Source organism: Mobula birostris, chromosome 9, assembly GCF_030028105.1.
Source record: "Mobula birostris isolate sMobBir1 chromosome 9, sMobBir1.hap1, whole genome shotgun sequence".
Classification (NCBI taxonomy): Eukaryota; Metazoa; Chordata; class Chondrichthyes; order Myliobatiformes; family Myliobatidae; genus Mobula; species Mobula birostris.
The window spans coordinates 156,223,634-156,240,454 of NC_092378.1; the positions used below are offsets into that span (position 1 = coordinate 156,223,634).

Here is a 16,821-nt window from a genome sequence, read left to right on the forward strand (position 1 = left end):
ACTCTCCCACCATAGAAAACATCCTCTCCACATCCACTCTATCTGTGTCCTTTGGTCCTAGACTCCCCCCACCATAGAAAACATCCTCTCCACATCCACTCTATCTGTGTCCTTTGGTCCTAGACTCTCCCACCATAGGAAACATCCTCTCCACATCCACTCTATCTGTGTCCTTTGGTCCTAGACTCTCCCACCATAGGAAACATCCTCTCCACATCCACTCTATCTGTGTCCTTTGGTCCTAGACTCTCCCACCATAGGAAACATCCTCTCCACATCCACTCTATCAAGCTCTTTCACCATTCGACGGGTATAACAAGCTAGAAGTTTGCATCGATTCAGCTTGCCACCAAAAATTTTGACAAACTTCTGTAGATGCACAGTGGAATGTATTCTAACTAGATGCATCACAGCTTGGAATGAAAGCACCCATATCTAAGAATGGAAAATTTTACAGAAGATGGTGAATACAGCCCTGTCGATCACAGGCAAAGACCTTCCCACCGCTGAGCACATCTGCAAGCCACAAGAAAGCAGTGTTCATCATCAAAAACCCCCACCACCCAGGCATACTGTCATCTTATTCATCGGGCAGGCCGCACAACACCAGGCTCAGTATGAGTTATTCCCCTACAACCATCAGGCTCCTGAACCAGTGTGGATAACTTCACTCACCCCAACACTGAACAGATTCCACAACCTGTACACTCACTTTCAAGGACTCTACAACTTATGTTCTCAGCATTATTTATTTTTTATTTGCCCTTTTTGTCTTCTTTTGCATATTGGTTGTTTATTAGTCTTTATGTATAGTTTTTCATAAATTCTATTGTTTTTTTTATTTTCCTGGAATGCCTGCAAGAAAATGAATCTCAGGGTAGGACAGTGCTTGCTAACATAGATATACTTTGATGTTTGATCTAGTGCAAAAGAGGTTGGGGGTGGCTGGCTGGGATCCAAAGGGGATAGTGATGAAGCCATGGCAGGTGTGAACACTATACGTGTCTCTGCAGGTTATTTGGACCCAAGAGGAAGATGACAGCAGCCATCGCCCGCTGGCACAGCAATGCTCCCCCTCTCAGTAACAGTCTGGAGCAGGTCTACGCAGACCGACTGGAAACAGAAATGCAGGAAATGGCCATCCAGCTTCATAAGGTGCAGTTATGTCGTACGACTTAACGCATTGATCTGTTTCTATTTCGTCTTTCAGTTACCTAAAGAGATAAAGTACCTTAGACGCAGAGTGAAACACCCTCCTCGCTGTCCCGTCACACACTTCCAGAATTGGGATAGATAAAGCTCCATTTACGTTGTTTCAGTATTCAAGGACTTCGTGCAACTTGACCATGGTTGTAGTGGCTCGGTCACTACGAAATAGACTCACTCTCAGCTCCCGCACCAACCTTTAGGACATATTTTTCCTTTTTCAAAGGAGCTTTTTAAAGTGATTCCAACTTCACAATATTATAGTATTCCACATTTCATGATATTTACAGTTTCAAATTATAATGCAGTCACTGATATGCAGAAACAAACTCGAGCCTCTCTGATACCTGTGAGATTATTGGTCCCATAATCTGCTCTTATACCCGTGGACTCCACGTGCTCCTTCTCCATGGATATCTGGCACGGATGTAACCCCAGAAGAGGAGTAGGTAGGTGGCTCGGTCAGAGCCCTGGACTGCCCACCTTCTGGACCCATGAATGATCATCTGGACCAGGCCCAGGAACAAACTGACTGGGTGATACCCCCCATCTGTACCAGGTGACCAAAGATTAGGAGCGTGGGCCTGAAGTTGAGGAGCAGTTCCTTAAGATACTCAAGTAGAGGCGGCAACCTCGCACACTTGGTATACACATTTTACACTAACTCCTCATGGCCACAGAAATGACAGATGGCCGGGTAGTCGGTAAACTGATTGAAGACACTGCTCTGGGCCACACTGTCTGCCCCAGCTCCCCAGCGTGAAGGGGAATAAAGAGACGTCCCAGTGAGCAGCCATTGATGGAATGTATCCTAGCCCACTGGTGTTTTGTGGTCTCTCTGACAGAAATGTGAGGAGGCAGAATTGCTCACCGGCCGGGTATCCCAGGAGCAGGAGCTGCGGGCTGTGGTGGAAGGGGTTTTGATGGAAGATAAGATGGCTTGGAAACAACAGCAGAAACAGATCGAGGAGACACAAGGAGTTTGTCATGAGACAGCAATCATCCTCGAGCAACTCAGGTGAGAGAAATTCGAGCTCCAGACTTCCTGATGGACAACAGTGGAGGCGGGGGAACGGGGAGAAAGTTCTTCCTATCGGAGGGGGCATCTAAGACAAGAGGGCACAGGTTTAAGGTGAGAGGAGAAAGTTTTAAAAGAGATCTGAGGGAAAGGTTTTTAAAAAGGCCATAAAACAGAGCAATGTTAAGCTATTCGGCCCAGTGAGTGGTCTGCCATTCCATCATGGCTGGTTTATTATCCTTCTCAAACCTATTCTCCGTAATTTTTGATGCCCCGACTGATCAAGAACCTATCAATCTCCATTTTAAATATAGCCAGTGACTCAGCCTCCCACTGACATACAATGGTGCATATGAGGAGTTTGCAGCCATAGGCAGTGATGGAGTTAGATATCATCAGTATGTTTAAAGGACATTTAGGTAGGCGCTTGAATGGATATGGACCTAATGTGGGATTAATGGAGATGAAAACCATTATGGGAATCATATATAGGCCTCTAAATAGTGGACAGGATGTGGGGTTGAGATTGCAAAGGGAGATGGAAAAAGCACGTAGTAACGGTAATGTCACAGTTGTAATGGGGAACTTCAATATGCAAGGGGATTTGGAAAACCAGGCTGGTGTCAGATCGCAAGAGAGGGAATTTATTGAATGCCTACGAGATAGCTTTTTAGAGCAGTTTGTGCTTGAGCTTACTCGGAGAAAGGCTATCTTAGATTGGGTGTTGTGTAATAATCCAGATCTTATTAGGGAGCTTAACGTAAAGGAATGAGTGGAAAAGCAATTTGTGCAGAAGATACAAAGAGTCTGCAGAGAGATATAGATAGGCTAAGTGAGTGGGCAAAGGTCTGGCAGATGGAGTACAATGTTGATAAATGCAAGGTCATCCACTTTGGAAGGGAAAATGAAAGAGCAGATTATTTAAATGGTAAAAAATTACAACATGCTGCTGTGCAGAGGGACTTGGGAGTGCTTGTGCATGAATCACAAAAGGTTGGTTTGCAGGTGCAGCAGGCTGTCAAGAAGACAAATGGAATGTTGGCCTTCATTGCTAGAGGGATTGAATTTAAGAGCAGGGAGGTTATACAGGGTACTGGTGAGGCCACATCTGGAGTATTGTGTGCAGTTCTGGTCTCCTTACTTGAAGAAGGATATACTGGCTTTGGAGGCGGTGCAGAGCAGATTCACCAGGTTGATTCTGGCGATGAGGGGGTTAGACTATGAGGAGAGATTGAGTCGCCTGGGACTGTACTCACTGGAATTCAGAAGAATGAGAGGAGATCTTATAGAAACATATAAAATTATGAAAAGGATAGATAAGATAGAGGCAAGAAAGTTGTTTTCACTGGTCAGTGAGACTAGAATTAGGAGACATAGCCTCAAAATTCAGGGGAGTAGATTTAGGACGGAGATGAGGAGGAACTGCTTTTCCCAGAGAGTGGTGAATCTGTGGAATTCTCTGCCCAATGAAGCATTGGAGGCTACCTCAGTAAGTACATTTAAGGCAAGGTTGGATAGATTTTTGCATAGTAGGGGAATTAAGGATTATGGGGAAAAGGCAGGTAGGTGGAGGTGAGTTCATGGCCAGATCAGCCATGATCTTATTGAATGGTGGAATGGGCTTGACAGGCCAGATGGGCTAGTCCTGCTCCTATTTCTTATGTTCTTGTGGAACCCTTAGGAGGCAATGATCTTAATATGATTAAATTCATACTGCAATTTGAGAGGAAGAAAGCGTAACTCACATGTATCAGTATCGCAATGGAATAAAGGGAATTATAGAGGCATGAGCGAGCAGCTTGCCCAGGTGGATTGGAGGAGGATATTGGTGGGGATGGTGGCTGATGCTTCGGGGAATCGTTCACAAGGCGCAGGATAGACATGTCCCACAGAGGAGAAGTTCTCAAAAGGTAGGGGTAGGCAACCATGGCTGACAAGGGAAGTTCAGGACAGCATAAAAGCCAAGGAAAGAGCATATAAGGTAGAAAAAGTGAGTGGGAAATTGGATGATTGGGAAGCTTTTAAAATCCAACAAAAGGCAATTTTAAAAAAACTATAAGAAGAGAAAAGATTAAATATGAGGGCAAACTAGCCAATAATATAAAACAGAATGCTAAAATTTTTCTCAGTTATATAAAGAGTAAAAGGGAGGTGAGAGTTGATATTGGACCACTGGAAAATGATGCTGGTGAGGTAGTAATGGAGGACAAAGAAATGGCAGATGAACTTAATGGGTACTTTGCATCAGTCTTCACTGTGGAAGACAATAGCAGTGTGCCAGAGGTCCGTGAGTGTCAGGGAGCAGGAGTGAGTGCCATTGATATTACAGACGAAAAAGTGCCAGGCAAACTGGAAGGTCTTAAGGTGGGTAAGTCACCTGGGCCAGATGGACTACATCCCAGAGTCCTGAGAGAGGTTGCTGAAGAGATTACAGATGCATTGGTCATGGTCTTTCGAGAATCACTTGATTCTGCCATAGTCCCAGAGGACTGGAAGATTGCAAATGCCAATCCACTCTTTAAGAAGGGAGGAAGGCAAAAGAAAGGAAATTATAAGCCAGTTAGCCTAACCTCAGTGGTTGGGAAAGTGTTGGACTCTATTATTAAGGATGAGGTTCTGAGGTACTTGGAGACTAAAGTAAATCACAGTCAGCATGGCTTCTGTAAAGGGAAATCTTGCCTGACAAATCTGTTAGAGTTCTCTGAGGAAGTAACAAGCAGGGTGGACAAAGGAGAGGTAGTGGATGTTATTTACTGGGATTTTCAGAAGGCATTTGATAAGGTGCCACACATGAGCCTGCTTAACAAGATAAAATCCTATGGTGTTACAGGAAAGATACTGGCATGGATAGAGGAATGGCTGACAGGCAGGAGGCAGCAAGTGGGAATAAAAGGGACCTTTTCTAGTTGGCTGCCAGTGACTAGTGGTGTTCCTCAGGGGTCAGTATTGGGACTACTACTTTTCACATTGTTTATCAATGATTTGGATAATGGAATTGATGGTTTTGTGGCAAAGTTTGTAGATTATATGAAGATAGCTGGAGGGGTAGGTAGTGCTGAGGAAGCAATGCGATTGCAGCAGGACTTTGACAAATTGGAAGAATGGGCAAAAAAGTGGCAGATGGAATATAGTGTTGGGAAATAATGATAATGCATTTTGGTAAAAGGAACAAAAATGTGGACTATTATCTAAATGGGGAGAAGGTTCAAACATCAGAGGTGCAGAGGGACTTAAGAGTCCTTGTGCAAGATACCCAGAAGGTTAATTTATAGTTTGAGTCTGCGGTAGAGAAAGCAAATGCAATGTTGGCATTTATTTCAAGGTGAATAGAATATAAAAACAAGGAGAAAACAAGGAGGCTAAATAAGACATATCTCAGAAAGGATATATTATTATTGGAGACAGCCCAGAGGAGGTTCATGAGGATGATTCCCAGTTAACATATGAGGAGTGTTTAGCAGCTTTGGGCCTGTACTCTCTGGAATTTAGAAGAATGCGGGGAGATCTCATTGAAACCTACCAAATGTTGAAAGGACTAGATAGGGTGGATGTGGAGAGGATGTTTCTTATGGTGGTGGTATCCAAAACTAGGGGGCACCGCTTCAAAACTGAAGGGTGACTTTTTAGAACAGAGGTAAGGAGGAATTTTTCTGGCCTGAGAGTAGTAAATCTGTGGAATGGTCTGCCACAGATTGCAGTGAAGGCCAAGTCTGTGGGTATAGGTAAGGTGGAAGCTGATAGTTTCTTGATTGGTCAGGGCATCAAAGCCTGTGGCGAGAAGACAGGTGTATGGGGTTAAGTGGGATCCGGGATCAGCCATGATGGAATGGTGGAGCAGACTCGATGGGCTGAATGGCCTAATTCTGCTCCTATGTCTTACAGTCTTATGAACAAAATGGTTGGCACGTTGGTTTTTGGCTGAAAGTCCTGTTTCTCTAATAGTCTGGAAGTTAGACATCTTATTGTCCTTAACAACGTTAAACAGCGTTAAAGTCTTAGAACACTACAGTACAGAAACTTCAGCCAACTAGTCCTTGCTAAACTTTATTCTGCCTAGACCTCCAGACCAAACCCTCCCATCCATGTATTTATCCAAACTTTTCTAAAGTGAAGCAATCAGACCCGAATCCACCAGCTCGTTTTACACCCACACAACCTTCAGATTGAAGAGTTGCCCTTAAATATTTCACCTTCACCTTTAACCTGTGCCCTCTAGTTCTAGTGTCAACCTCAATGGACAAAGCCTGCTTGCACTAACCCTATCAATGCTCTGCTTCATTTTGTATAGCTTGATTTTGAGAGGAGTGAGAGTTCGGCTGTGAGAACCACTCAGCGGCTTTGCTTGTCTCTCTCTATAATGATGTGCTGAGACCAATACTGTGGATCTAAGCACAGCATTCATTACTAGACCGTGAGATACAGGAGCAGAATTAGACCATTTGGCCCATTGAGTCTGCTACATGTTTCGACCATGACGGGCACGTTCTCCAGCAGCACAAGTAGTGTAATGCTTTATCGTGTCAGCGATTACAAGATCGGGGTTCAATTCTTGCTGCTGTCTGTAAGAAGTTTATCCGTTCTCCCCATGACCACATGGGTTTCCTCCAGGTGCTACGGTTTCCTCCCACAGTCCAAAGACGTATGGGTTAGGGTTAGTACGTTGCGGTCATGCTGTGTAGTACGTTGCGGGCGTGCTGTGTAGTACGTTGCGGGCATGCTGTGTAGTACGTTGCGGGCGTGCTGTGTAGTAAGTTGCGGTCGTGCTGTGTAGTACGTTGCGGGCGTGCTGTGTAGTACGTTGCGGGCGTGCTGTGTAGTACGTTGCGGGCGTGCTGTGTAGTAAGTTGCGGGCGTGCTGTGTAGTACGTTGCGGGCGTGCTGTGTAGTACGTTGCGGGCGTGCTGTGTAGTACGTTGCGGGCGTGCTGTGTAGTAAGTTGCAGTCGTGCTGTGTAGTACGTTGCGGGCGTGCTGTGTAGTACGTTGCGGGCGTGCTGTGTAGTACGTTGCGGGCGTGCTGTGTAGTACGTTGCGGGCGTGCTGTGTAGTACGTTGCGGACGTGCTGTGTAGTACGTTGCGGGCGTGCTGTGTAGTACGTTGCGGGCGTGCTGTGTAGTACATTGCGGGCGTGCTGTGTAGTAAGTTGCAGTCATGCTGTGTAGTACGTTGCGGGCGTGCTGTGTAGTACGTTGCGGGCGTGCTGTGTAGTACGTTGCGGGCATGCTGTGTAGTACGTTGCGGGCGTGCTGTGTAGTACGTTGCGGGCATGCTGTGTTGGTGCTGACATTGTGACCCTTGCAGGCTGCCCCCAGCACATCCTCAGACTGTGTTGGTTATTGACGCATTTCACTGTATGTCTCGATGTACATGTGACAAATAAAGCTAATCTTTAATCTGTAGATAATGGCTTCACATCAGGTTTAATATAATTGGCCTGTGTTGTGAAATATGTTGCTGTATGGTGGCAGTACTTTGCAACACATAATTTATTTAAAAATCTATAAATTACATTATGAAACATTTATAAAAATAAGTTAGCGCAAGAAGAAAGCAAAAGAACGGAAAAACATAGTGAGGTAATGAACATAGGTTCTTTGTCCATTCAGAAATCGAATAGCTGTTCCTGAAACATAGTGTGACTTTAGGCTCCTGCACCTCTTGCCTGATGGTAGCAGTGAGAAGAGGCCATGTCCTGTGTGAGGTGGGTCCTTAATGATGGATACCTCCTTTTATGAAGCATGGCCTTTTGAAAATACGTTAAATTTTAACCTCTACTTCCAGAGCCTACCAGACTGAACTACTGAACAGATTCACGGAGGGGAGTGGACAGTGGGAAAAGGAAGAGATTCAGAAGGTGACACAAAGCACAGAGGAAGGTGAGGTCCCACTGTGATGTGATGTTGCTCACTCACATCGTATCACTACAGCTAACTGCACTGCCGTCTGTGGAACCCAGCAGTTCAGTCCAGGAGCCCCGGCCATTCTGTGTGTAAATGCTGAGAGGATCAGGTTTAATCTGACTGGCATGTGATGTGTTGTTTTGTGCCAGCAGTGCACTGTAATACATGGTACAGGCCCCTTGGCCCATCTAGTCCAAGCCAGAACCGTTCAAACTGCCTACTCCCATCGACATTATTAAACTATAAATTACGTTAAAAATATATATTTTTAAAAATTAAGTAGTGCAAAAAGAGAGCAAAAAAAAGTTTAAAATATTGAGGTAGTGTACTTGGATTCAGCGTCCATTCAGAAATGAGGGGAAGAAGCTGTTGCTGAAATATTGAGTGTGTGTCTTCAGGCTCCTGTACCTCCGCCCTGGTGGTAGCAATGAGAAGAGGGCAGGATCCGGGTGATGGGGTTCATAACGATGGAAGTCGTGTTTTTGAGGAATCGCCTTTTGAAAGTGTCCTCAATCCTGGGAGGCTAGTGCCCATGATGGAACTGGCTGAGTTTGCACATTTCTGCAGCTTTTTCCACACTGAGGGGTGAGAGATGGCAGTGTCCAGGGAATGTCTTGATGACTGGTCCTTTGTGCCCCCAATGTTCTGTTTTCAAGTGTGGGCCTGAGGAAGACAGAAAATGAGGTATTCTGTTGGTGAACTTCATCCTTGATCATGAAATGCGGAGGTGAGATTCAGTTGGTAAATCTCACCCTGAATCAGGAGCAGAGGGGTGAGGTGCAATTGAGCCGTCATTAGGAATGGGGCAGACAAGACGCCATTGGGTAGAAGGGAGAGTGAAACACTGTCTGGGAGAGGGAAGGGGGTCTGAGTAAAGCACTGGTAGATGGTCAGTGCTCTATTAATGCTCTTCTCTGATGCAAAAGGCTGGGTTTGTTGGCTGCCTTGGGACAATGAACATTTTTTGATTTTGGAGGTTTATATGACCAGAGTGCTATTAACAAGCTTTGTTCTCTTTCTAGAAGGCCTGGCTGATTGGAAATCTGTTCTGGGATCCCTGAGCATACAGGAGCTCAGCACAACCCTGGAGAAACACACACTGGAAATGGGTGAGCAGCAGGCTCGGGGAGAGGGTCTGTCTGTGTGTGTGACAGAGTACAGCGATCTCGTGTGTTGGGGCCATCGTGAGGACAGTGCTCTGGGAGTGTGTCCATGGATGGAATGTGCTTTGGTTCATCCCCAATTCCTCCACCTTTCCAGATTCTCAAACTCCAGACCATTTGTAGCTGTGACACTTTATTTTGCATTCTGTTCTCTTCATGTTCTACCTCGATGATCTGCATTCTTCTAGGTTCTAAGATCTGTATGAGCAGTATGCAAGACAGGTTTTTCACTGTACATCCGTATGTGTGACAATAATAAACCAATTGCACTTTACTGGCTTTGCAGACCATACCCAGGGGGTAAAGGTGGGGGGACCCCACATTCAGTTTGAGAGATGCTTGGATCTGTAGGACTGTGGACTGAGGGTGGGAAGCTCTCCTGGTCTTGGTCAGAGTTTCTGGAACAGCAAGGCTTTCCAGGGCTTCCTCTGTGCCACAGGTGGTCTGGTGATAAGAGTAGAGCCTGACACCGTGTTTATGGTTCTAGGGAAAGTGGTACGAAGAGTTGAACGGAATCTGGAAAATTTGCTGAAGGCAGACAAGAAGAGGACAGTGTGGGCTCAGAATGCCGATCTCTGACAGGTGGGTCATGGTGTCATAGAGCACTACAGTACAAAACAGGCCCTTCGGCCCTCCTAGTCCCATTGTCCTATACCTAGACCAGAGCTGTTCATACCCACCCCCTCCCCATCCATGTACTTAACCAAACTTCTCTTAAATGTTCCTCGACCTGTGATGTCATTTTCAAGGACTTGGGAATCTATATTCCCAGATCACTCTGTTCTACCACACTCCTCTACGCCCTACCACTCACCATGTACATCCTACCCTGCTTTGTCCTCTCAAGGTACAACAATTGTCTGCATTAAATTCCATTTGCCATTTTTCAGCCCATTTCACTAGCTGGTCCAGGTCCCACGACAAGTTTTGATAGTTTTCCTCGCTGTCCACTGTGCCCCCAAACTTGGTGTCATCTGTAAGTTTGCCAATCCAGTTTACAACATTACCATCCAGATCATTAATATAGATGACAAATGACGACAGACCCAGCACCGATTCCTGCAGCACTCCACTAGTCCCAGGCATCCAATCAGAGAGGTAATCCTCTACTACCACTCCCTGACTTCTCCCGCAAAGCCAATGTCTGATCTAATTGACTACCTCATCTTGAATGCCAAGCAACTGAACCAGCCTCCCATGTAGACAATGGCTACTACCTTTCCTGATAACCTCCCTGAAAACCTCTATAAGATCGGTTAGACATGCCTGTTTGCTCCTCCCTCTTGGGGTCTGTTGTCCAGCTGTGCCTAACTCCTGCCCCATCTCAGTCTACTGGTAGCTAACCCTCGTTTCTCTCTTGTTCAGATGCTTCACTGTTGGTTTGCCGAGGGATTCACAGAATCCAGTATTAGCTGACGACGGAGGGTGAGGTGCCACCCTGAAGAAAAGCAGCCTTCCCTTGCTCGATCCAGACCGCAGGACAACACGGAAGAGCGAGGCAGCCAGGTTCTGGCCCAGCTGGTGACGAACAGGACTGGGCGCAGCTCCTGTGATGCAGCATAGAGGAAGGGGAGATGGCAGGCAGCTCTCTTCACCACAGGCCCTGGAGATGGCATGAGTCCCGCCCTTTTGGCTGGTGCACACTGCAATGGCCACCCCTCAGGAGTTTCCGATAGGGTGCAGGCTCAGAGCAGCCAGTTGCCGGATTCCATACTGACGTATAAACGTACTGAAGAATATCTCTGCTGGAAGCTTAAACAGTCAGGGCAGCTAATGGTGTTGGGGGTTAACTTGAAACACTACACACAGACTGATACCCATCAAGACCAAGACCCATCAAACACATCGAATAATGAACTGTGACATTCCAGGGAACGTTACCTGGGCCAGTCAACTGTGTCTTGGTATCTAATGTCACAAAGTGTGCAGAAATCACTCAATTCTGAATAAACGAGTTCTGTATGACTGAAGCAGGGTATTCTGTGTGTATAGCTGCAAGGCACTTGCATTCCAGGCTTCCTTGGTTTTATTGGAGAACTTTGATTTCAAGCAGAATATATGAAATCCACATTCAATATATAAAATCAGTTCAAGTTCAGTTTATTGTCATTCAACTGTACACACGTATACTGCCAAATGAAACAACAGTCCTCAGCACCAAGGTGCATAACTCACATACACAACACAAGTAAATTAACAATTAATAAAATGCATTTATGATACAAGTTGAAAAGTAAACAGTATAACTTTACTGGTGCTTTATATGTGATGAGGCCTGGGTGGTGGCAGGGAGTTCAGTATTCTCACAGCCCGGGGGAGGAAGTTGTTTCCCACCCTAACAGGTCTTCCTAATGCTGTGGTGCCTCCTGGCTGATGGTTGGTGGGGGTCACAGAGATTGTTCAAACACAATACATGAAGTCATTGCAACACATCAACATAATATTACGAGTTTTATTGTCGTGTACATCTGAACACGAAAACAGACAATGAAATGTTGTATTTGTGTCAACGACCAACAGCCCAAGGATGTGCTGGGGGCAGCCTGCAAGTGTCACTGACCTGAACCTGTCTCCTGTACAGAGACAGAATAGAGGAGCAGAATTAGGCCATTTGGCCTATCGAGTCTGCTCTGATATTTCATCTCCAGCATTGTTTTCCAGCGGTCTGATATCCACTCTTGCCTCTCTTTTACACTGCGTGTATCTGAAGAAACTTTTGGTATCCCCTTTAATATTATTGGCTAGCTAACTTTCATATTCCATCTTTTCCTTCTTTATGACTTTTTTCGTTGCCTTCTGTTGTTTTTTAAAAGCTTCCCAACCCTCTCACATCCCACTAATTTTTGCTCCATTATCTGCCCACTCTTTGGCTTTTATGTTGTTACATCTGTAACATGACATCCTAACTGTTGCACTCGATGCCTCATCTGATGAGGGGGCAAGCATGCCACAGGTCTTCAGATTGTGGGAGGAATCTGGATCACCCACAGGGTGATGGAGAGAATGTACTAACTCCCTATTGTGGGAGGTAGTCCCAATCCAAAACTCCCTTTTGGATTGGGACTACAGAGCATCGTGGGAGCTGAATTCTGAAGGAAGGCAGTTTTTTAAAAAACTTCTTCGAGTGCAAGAAGGGCGAGACTGCGCAGGCGCGTGACGTCAACAGGACTACGCGGAGAGTTTAAAAAGGAGACCACCCTATACAGCGGGCAGTGAAGTGAGTGGGAGCAGAGTGTAGGGCTTTGGCTTCAATGGGCTTCAGCGGTAAACGGGAAGAGGCGAGACCGAAGCGCCAACTCTTTTTTTTCTCTCCCCCCCCCCCTTTAGAGAATTGGCCCGGACAGACAGGAACAACAGGGCTCTCACAGCTAACGGTACGAGCTAACGGTTTAAAAAGTTCGTCTGTTTGGCGAGGTAAGTGGGTGAGTAGACTTATTTTTCCTGTTTCATTCCTATAGAATTAGATAGCATGCTTGCAGGGTTAGTGCTTTGTTCAGGGAGTCAGATGTGGGAATCCTGGGAGACCTCCAGCCTCCCTGATGGCCACATCTGCGCCAGGTGCACCGAGATGCAGCTCCTCAGAGACCGTGTTAGGGACCTGGAGCTATAGCTTGATGACCTACTGCTTATCAGGGAAAGTGAAGAGGTGATAGACATGAGCTACAGGAAGGTAGTCATCCCTAGGCTACAGGGGTCAGAAAACTGGGTCACTGTCAAGAGAGGGAAGGGAAATGCCTTGACAGTGGAGAGCACACCTGTGGCTGTCCCCCTCAGCAACAAATATCTTGTTCTGGATGCTGTTGAGAGGGATGACCTGACAGGGGACGCCCACGGTGACTGGGTCTCTGGCACTGAGCCTGGCGCTGTTGTGCAGGAGAGAAGGAGGGAGGAGAGAAATGCGGAAGTCGTGGGGGATTCCATAGTCAGGGGAACATACAGGAGATTCTGTGAGCCTGATAGAGATACCCGCATGGTGTGTTGCCTCCCAGGTGCCAGGGTACGGGATGTCACGGATCGGGTCCTGAATATTCTGAAGGGGGAGGGTGAGCAGCCAGTTGTCTTGGTACATGTTGGTACCAATGACATAGATAGGACAAAGGAGGAGGTCCTGAAGAGAGATTTCCAGGAGTTAGGAAGGAAGCTGAGAAGCAGGACCTCCAGGGTAGTAATCTCGGGATTGCTACCTGTGCCACGTGCTCGCGAGGGCAAAAATAGTCGGATCAGGCAGATGAATGTGTGGCTGAGAGACTGGTGTAGGGGGCAGGGCTTCAGATTCTTGGATAATTGGGATCTCTTCTGGGGGAAGTATGACCTGTTCAAAAAGGACAGGTTACACCTGAAGCCGAAGGGGACCAATATCCCGGCGGGAAAGTTTAATAGAGCTGTTAGGGAGGGTTTAAACTAATTTGGCCGGGGGATGGGAACCGGAATGACAGAGCGGAGGAAGGGGAAAACAGAAATAAATCTAAGATAGTGAGCAGTAAAGATGTCAGGAAAGACAGGCAGGTGATGGGGCAAATTTGTAGCCATTGGGATGAGTTGCAGTGCAATAAAGTTGCAGTGAAATCAAAGCAAAATGTATCAAATACTGGGTCTTAAGGTGTTGTACTTAAATGCACGCAGCGTAAGGAATAAGGTGGATGATCTTGTACAGCTACAGATCGACAGCTATGATATTGTGGCCATCACTGAGACCTGGCTAAAGGATGCATGTCTCTGGGAGCTGAACGTCCAAGGATACACGGTGTATCGGAAGGTTAGGAAGGTAGGCAGAGGGGGAGGTGTGGCTTTATTGGTAAGAAATGATATTAAATCATTAGAAAGAGGTGATAGAGGATAGGAATGTGCAGAAACTTTATGGGTGAGCTAAGGAATAGCAGGGGTAAAAGGACCCTGATGGCAGTTATTTATAGGCCTCCAAACAGCTGCAGGGATGTGGACTACAAATTACAACTGGAAATAGAAAAGGCTTGTCAGAAGGGCAGTGTTATGATAATTGTGGGGGATTTTAACATGCGAGTGGATTGGGAAAATCAGGTCGGCACTGGATCTCAAGACAGAGAATTTGTAGAATGTCTGCGAGATGGCTTTTTAGAACAGCTTGTTGTTGAGCCCACTAGGGGATCGGCTGTACTGGATTGGATATTGTGTAATGAACCAGAGGTGATTAGAGAGATTGAGATGAAGGAACCCTTAGGAGGCAGTGATCATAACATGATTGAGTTCACTGTGAAATTTGAAAAAGAGAAGCTGAAATCTGATGTGTCGGTATTTCAGTGGAGTAAAGGAAATTACAGTGGCGTGAGAGAGGAACTGGCCAAAGTTGACTGGTAAGGGACACTGGCGGGAAAAACAGCAGAGCAGCAGTGGCTGGAGTTCATGCGAGAAATGAGGAAGGTGCAAGACAGGTATATTCCAAAAAAGAAGAAATTTTCGAGTGGAAAAAGGATGCAACCGTGGTTGACAAGAGAAGTCAAAGCCAAAGTTAAAGCAAAGGAGAGGGCATACAAGGAAGCAAAAATTAGTGGAAAGACAGAGGATTGGGAAGTTTTTAAAACCTTACAAAAGGAAACCAAGAAGGTCATTAAGAGGGAAAAGATTAACTATGAAAGGAAGCTAGCAAATAATATCAAAGAGGATACTAAAAGCTTTTTCAAGTATATAAAGAGTAAAAGACAGGTGAGAGTAGATATAGGACCAATAGAAAATGATGCTGGAGAAATTGTAATGGGAGATAAGGAGATGGCAGAGGAACTGAACGAGTATTTTGCATCAGTCTTCACTAAGGAAGACATCAGCAGTATACCGGACACTCAAGGGTGGCAGGGAAGAGAAGTGTGCGCAGTCACAATTACAACAGAGAAAGTCTCAGGAAGCTGAATAGTCTAAAGTAGATAAATCTCCTGGACCAGATGGAATGCACCCTCGTGTTCTGAAGGAAGTAGCTGTGGAGATTGCGGTGGCATTAGCAATGATCTTTCAAAAGTCGATAGATACTGGCATGGTGCCAGAGGACTGGAAAATTGTAAATGTCACTCTGCTATTTAAGAAGGGGGCAAGGAAATTATAGACCTGTTAGCTTGACATCGGTGGTTGGGAAGTTGTTGGAGTCGATTGTCAAGGATGAGGTTATAGAGTACCTGGAGGCATATGACAAGATAGGCAGAACTCAGCATGGATTCCTTAAAGGAAAATCCTGCCTGACAAAGCTATTACAATTTTTTGAGGAAATTAGCAGTAGGCTAGACAAGGGAGATGCAGTGGATGCTGTATATTTGGATTTTCAGGCCTTTGACAAGGTGCCACACATGGAGCTACTTAACAAGATAAGAGCCCATGGAATTACAGGAAAGTTACATACGTGGATAGAGCATTGGCTGATTGACAGGAAACAGAGAGTGGGAATAAAGGGATCCTATTCTGGTTGGCTACCGGTTACCAGTGGTGTTCCACAGGGGTCTGTGTTGGAGCCGCTTCTTTTTACATTGTACATCAATGATTTGGATTATGGAATAGATGGCTTTGTGGCTAAGTTTGCTGACGATACGAAGATAGGTGGAGGGGCCGGTAGTGCTGAGGAAAAGGAGAGTCTGCAGAGAGACTTGGATAGATTGGAAGAATGGGCAGAGAAGTGGCAAATGAAGTACAATGTTGGAAGGTGTATGGTTATGCACTTTGGCAGAAGTAATAAACGGGCAGACTATTATTTAAATGGGGAAAGAATTCAAAGTTCTGAGATGCAACGGGACTTGGGAGTCCTCGTACAGGATACCGTTAAAGTTAACCTCCAGGTTGAGTCAGTAGTGAAGAAGGCGAATGCAATGTTGGCATTCATTTCTAGAGGAATAGAGTATAGGAGCAGGGATGTGATGTTGAGGCTCTATAAGGCGCTGGTGAGACATCACTTGGAGTATTGTGGACAGTTTTGGTCTCCTTATTTAAGAAAGGATATGCTGACGTTGGAGAGGGTACAGAGAAGATTCACTAGAATGATTCCGGGAATGAGAGGGTTAACATTTGAGGAACGTTTGTCCGCTCTTGGACTGTATTCCTTGGAATTTAGAAGAATGAGGGGAGACCTCACAGAAACATTTCGAATATTGAAAGGCATGGACAGAGTGGATGTGGCAAAGTTGTTTCCCATGATGGGGGAGTCTAGTACGAGAGGGCATGACTTAAGGATTGAAGGGCACACATGCGGAACAGAAATACAAAGAAATTTTTTTAGTCAAAGGATGGTGATTCTATGGAATTTGTTGCCACAGGCAGCAGTGGAGGCCAAGTCATTGGGTGTATTTAAGGCAGTGATTGATAGGTATCTGAGTAGCCAGGGCATCAAAGGTTATGGTGAGAGGGCGGGGGAGTGGGACTAAATGGGAGAATGGATCAGCTCATGATAAAATGGTGGAGCAGACTCAATCGGCCGAATGGCCGACTTCTGCTCCTTTGTCTTGTGGTCTTGTGGATCTGGATCACCCACAGGAAATTGACAGGGTGATGGAGAGAATGTGCTAACTCCCTACAGAGAACAGCA

General features: G+C 45.8%; 1 protein-coding gene across 3 annotated transcripts in view; it reads left to right on the forward strand.

Annotated features, from left to right (window-relative positions):
* The window catches only part of anks3 (ankyrin repeat and sterile alpha motif domain containing 3), a 47,690-nt gene extending 36,438 nt beyond the window's left edge, over positions 1–11,252 (forward strand). For 2 of the 3 annotated variants that reach the window (XM_072269264.1, XM_072269266.1), the window contains 6 exons: positions 1,014–1,155; positions 2,052–2,224; positions 8,006–8,100; positions 9,147–9,233; positions 9,775–9,869; positions 10,653–11,252. In XM_072269264.1, coding sequence (XP_072125365.1) covers positions 1,014–1,155; positions 2,052–2,224; positions 8,006–8,100; positions 9,147–9,233; positions 9,775–9,866 — 589 coding nt within the window. In that variant the 3' untranslated portion in view covers positions 9,867–9,869; positions 10,653–11,252. The remainder of the gene's footprint in view (positions 1–1,013; positions 1,156–2,051; positions 2,225–8,005; positions 8,101–9,146; positions 9,234–9,774; positions 9,870–10,652) is intronic. The other variant, XM_072269265.1, reaches the window with a different exon arrangement.
* Positions 11,253–16,821: the final 5,569 nt, after the last annotated feature.